This window comes from Rhinolophus hipposideros (genome assembly GCF_964194185.1).
Source record: "Rhinolophus hipposideros genome assembly, chromosome: 6".
In the NCBI taxonomy this organism is placed as follows: domain Eukaryota; kingdom Metazoa; phylum Chordata; class Mammalia; order Chiroptera; family Rhinolophidae; genus Rhinolophus; species Rhinolophus hipposideros.
The window spans coordinates 39524759-39529825 of record NC_138052.1 but is presented as its reverse complement, the minus strand read 5'-3'; the positions used below and the strand labels follow the sequence as shown (position 1 = coordinate 39529825).

Genomic DNA, 5067 nt, shown 5'->3' with positions numbered 1-5067 from the left:
TGGCCAGTGTCCACTTGTATACATTTTTTTTTGGCACCACAGGTGTATATACATACACCTTTATAATAATTTAAAAAAAAACAATGTTGAAGATTTTATATACATATATATACATGTATATGTCTGTATAACCACAATATGGTTATTACAACCAAGATATTTAACATGGCTGTTACTGCATCTAATATCCACTAATCTGCATCTAATGTCATCTAATATCCACTTCATATTCAAATTTCCCCAATTATTCCAAAAAACATCCTTTTAAGTAGAACTGTATTTTATCATTCAAATCACACTTTTAAAAATACATAACCTGTATGTAGTAAAATATACACATCTTAAGCACGCAGCTCTGAATTTTCACATATGGATATATATGAGCCTAAGTAACTACCACACAAAACTAAGTAAGCTCATTTAATTATGCTGAGGTGAGTATAATCAGGACTGATGGCATCCTTTTGAGTAGATTCCTGTTAGATCTTTTGGCAAAAATAGTCATATATTGTATCCCATCAGAAAACACATTTGTTTGTAGTATTCCAGGTGATAAGCTTGAATACTGTTAAAATGAACATAACCAATTTTTTGTCTATAAGCCCTGTCTTGCCAAATGTAAAAATTTACTTGAAACATTTACAGGTAAATTAATTCCAACTCAGTGAATTGGTATTTTAAACATTTTTCTATCTCTGCTCCTTAGGGCTGAGGATCCTTGGAGATATGCCCACTTTCACTTTTGCTTACCATCAGTGAGTTCACAGAATTTTTTCATGATTTGCATCAGTCACCATGTCTTGTCCAGGACTGGACTCATTGTTGGAGCCTTAAATGTCCAACTCTTGGACTTAAATGTCTTTGCAAAAGATGGGAAAATGGCTCTACTCTTAGCTCCCCCCAATCAAGGTCATACCGCAGTATCCCTTTGCCATGGAATTCATCTGAGGCAGAGTATATAGCTCTCATCCTTGAAATATTGAGAGCATGGGACAGAGACCATGAGGGAGGATAGAGTAAGGTAGTTAAAACTATATAGAAATTTGGGGGAGACGTGCATTTTAGGAAGAGTTGGGGAATATATATGACTTTAGAGATTTTATCTTGCCATTGGCAGTAAGATGGGGTAAATAAGCCATTTTAGTGGTAGAATGATTTTAAAGAGAGAATTTTAAGTTTAAGGTGTTAGGAGCCTAGAAGCAAAATCAGAAAGCAAAGTAAAATTCCAAAATTAATAAAGACAGAGAAGGAAAATAGAATAGAAACTTCAGCAATCCAATGAAAATAGAGAAAAAAAATGTTTAAAATTTAGTATACATACAATAAGATATAAGGAATAAAATGTACTACACTGAAAAATTCTGATCACTACTAATGTCATTTGGCTTAATACTATTAACATTTATTTGCATACGAGTTTCCTAAATAGAGGATTTTATATATATACATTTTAAACATATGTATTTATGATTTAGAAGTAGACTTGAACATTTTTAATCAGTAAAAATGTACAAAATAATTACAAATGGAAATAACAATGACAGAGTACCCTTTGTTTTTATCCCAGAGACACATCATAGAAATTCAGGTTAAGAAAGTTTAGAAAAATGTTGTGTTGTATATTAAGAACATGTTTTGGGGAGTGGAGAGAATAACAGCATTCCCTTTGTCATAAAGCAGTCGAGCTTGAACTAAGGCAGGAGACCCCAGAAAGACAGAATTCTGAGGCGAGGAATCCAGCATGTGAGTGCAATACTGTTTCACTCAGCCCTTTACAATGCTCAAGTTCCCACTTTAAAGAGCTGCTGAGGTCACTTCTATTTCAGAAGGATAATCATTTGATAGTATTGACTTTTTTTTTGGTCTTATTAATCACAATGAATGATAATTTGTGAAATACTTTTCCACTTTAAAAACTAAGAGTCTGTATCCCGACAGACGAAGCAGCAGGCACTGTTGGGAGTCTGAGGGTAAGATCTGCACCCCCCTAGCCTGTGTGTCTTCTTCTAAGCAGAAAGCATGGTGGGTGTGGAGCAGCCTGGAGTTCAGTGGTCAGTGGCATCATGAAGTTGATAGTAGTCTCCTTTCTATGGTTAATTAGCATCATCGCTGTACCCTTTTTCCTGGCATTGTAGTCTCATTGAAGGCTTTTCATCAATACCTTATTCCTCTGAACACATTTGGGGCACAACATATTGTCCTCCAGGAATGGGGGTGGAAATTTGCTTGCAGGTAGCAAGAAGAGTGCACACACTCTCCCGTGTTTTTCAGGAACCCAGGTTTGCCCAGCATAGAACTGTAGCTGGACCCAACCCTCTTTATGTGCAGGAAGACATCGCCCATGGACCACACACCACCTGACACTAGAAGTCTCTTGTGGTGATTCCTCAGCCTCCATCTTCCCAGCTCTGGCTGCAATTCTGGTCCAGGAAGCAAACACAGCATCTTGGGGGGAAGTTGTCATGACAACCTTGTCCAGTCCTTCAAGAGCAGGCATCCCTTCCTCAGGGGGAGCAGTCACTTTAGAAGGATCAGAATTTTCCAGAGTCATTTTCCACTTTTCCATCCTTAATTTTCTTTGTGTTGTGGTCAGTATCTTGGACTCTGCTGATGTGACGGGAATAACCTTTTGATGAGGGTAAGCATGTTCGCAGAGTCGCCTATATGCTTCCAATTTCAAGCCTTTGGTGCCCAGATTTAATTGCTGGCACCAGGCCCTCACGATGTCTCGGTGAATCAGGTTTACAGGTGGCAGTTTAGAGGGCAACGGAGGAACTGGTATCTTCTTCCGAAGTCTTACTTTTTTATTGTCTTGTGCCATCTTTTGTGGACAGGAAGCTTCATCCTCTTTCATGGACCTTTCTCGTTTGGTTCCCTTCCCCGAGTTTCCTTTTGTACTTGGTTCACCAACAGCCTGCTGTTTCTCTTCAGCTTCTACTGAGAGAGCTTGGGATTTGCAAGTCTTTTTCTTCTCCTTTGACTTCTTTGAGGAGTTTTTGTTGCCTTTTGCATTCTCCATACCTTTTGCATTCTCCATACTCAAAAAAGAAGTAGAGGTTGATAAAAAGAAGATCTTCGTACTTCTGAACCTGACTCCATTCTTGAACAGCTCCTTGCCTAAACCTTGTGGTAGTTTGAGGATTGAATGAATAAGTATATAAAAGGCATTTAAAACTCTGAGCACATGCTGAGGCTATATAAGAAGCTTTTGTTGTTATTCTTTATTCCTTGTTATAATTTTATTCACTGTCTCTTTAAAGTCATAATGTGAATTTGTACAGGTATTGCAGAAAAGCTGGAGAGAGGAAAATTAAATTATTTGAGCAAGATACTTCCAACTTGGTCTGTTTGTGACCTATTTTATGCTAATATTTTTGCAGAAAACAAATGGAAAAACCTAATTAGTCCCTCATTTCTTATTCCCCAGATAATTTTTTTTTAGGTAATATAGAGTTTAATTTAAAATTCTTAAGTAGTTACTTTTTTTTTTTTTTTTTTAGTTTCAGGTGTACAAAACAATGTAATAGTTAGACATTTACCCCTTACAAGGTGATAACCCCCTCCCTCAATCTACTACCCCTCTGACATCGTATATAGGTGTTACAATTCCACTGACTCTATTCCCTATGCTGTGTTCCACATCCCTATCTATATATTTTTATAGTTGATATTCAATATTATTCAGCTTCAGCTTTAGGGGTACACTGCAGTGGTCAGGCATCTACACCGTCCATGAAGTGGTCTCCTACCCCCCCCCCCAGGTAATTTTTAAAACTATATACAGAAGATACTCATTTGGGCACATCAATATTGACCTGACAATTGAGTAAGGCTCTTGTGTATTTAAGTTTGAACTTTTTAGTTTGTTTGTTTATTTTGCTTTATTCTATTTTTAGTTGCAGGTTTATGTGCCCGCTTCAGCAGGACATATACTACTTTAAGTTGCAGGATTAATATGAAAATCTATTTTCCTAGGATTTGAATGCTCACTGCCTTTTTTCCCCCCCTACCTTACTTATTGTAACCAAGATGTTAGGCTCATTTGCAATAGATTAGTCTGGCAGAAAGTCAAACTCTCTCTCTGGTTGTTCACATACTTTGGGTCTTTAAACAAATGTTTATTTGCTCAGGAATAAGATCTTGTCTCCTCCTTCTTATATCAGTCAGGGACCAATCAAGAGACAGACACCATATAGTAATTTGAATAAGGAAATTTTAATAAAAGATTTATTAACTATAACAGGTGGTTATCTATAAAGGCGTAAAGATAACTCAGAAGAATACTCTAGGGCTCAGGGAGGGTGCCCAAAGAAGGAACAAATACGAAAAGTGCCCTCCTCCCTGTGTGGCTATGGACTATTGGATTGCAGAGAATTTTGCTGGGTTGCCTGGGCTAGAACTGACCCACAGACACTGGGCAAACAGGAAACCCCCTTCCAAAGTGCAGATGGGCCAAAGCAGGGAAACTGACTTCTGGGATACCTGTGGACTTATTGGGAAAACGTCAATAGGGATGGCACAGAAGCTTGAGAAGCCTTCCATACGTATGCTACTGAAACTTGATGGGGGGACTGCCACTGGATGAACCCCATACATGAAGCTGGATGCCAGGAGACAGAAACAAAAAGAAGCAAATGGAAAACTCCAAAACCAGGATAAGAAGCCCTGTTCCTCTGGTAGTATTTCTCTAGTTTCCTATACTGACAAAACTTAACATTGTGCTCGCTGCAAAGGAGAAATATTTCAAGCTCCATTTTTTCAGGGCAGACAACAACGGGTGACTTTGGAACTGGGAGACCACACATTTCTCACTGGCATACTTTTAAACGTAAGAGATTAGTTTTCATTCTACCCTTTTATATCAAAATCCAATAGTAGCTTTTATTTTAGTATATTATCTATCTTACTTGAAGGTTGGTAAAGCAGGTGTTAACTAAAAAATGTCTTTTCAGGTGTGGTCCCCACCAAATTCTTGGCCTCCCCAAATCCTCCTTGACTGGTATCTGAAATAGGTTAGACCTTTATTTGTAATATAAGACTTTGACCCCAACTAAAATGTAACTACTT

At 37.8% G+C, this 5067-nt stretch overlaps 1 protein-coding gene across 1 annotated transcript; it reads right to left on the bottom strand.

Moving 5' to 3' along the window:
- Positions 1-2137: 2137 nt before the first annotated feature.
- On the bottom strand, positions 2138-3019 carry LOC308498534 (developmental pluripotency-associated protein 4-like; the record flags this gene model as incomplete). The annotated part of the gene is made up of 1 exon (XM_081050759.1): positions 2138-3019. The coding sequence occupies one exon, from the start codon at positions 3017-3019 to the stop codon at positions 2138-2140; it is 882 nt and encodes a 293-aa protein (XP_080906885.1).
- Positions 3020-5067: the final 2048 nt, after the last annotated feature.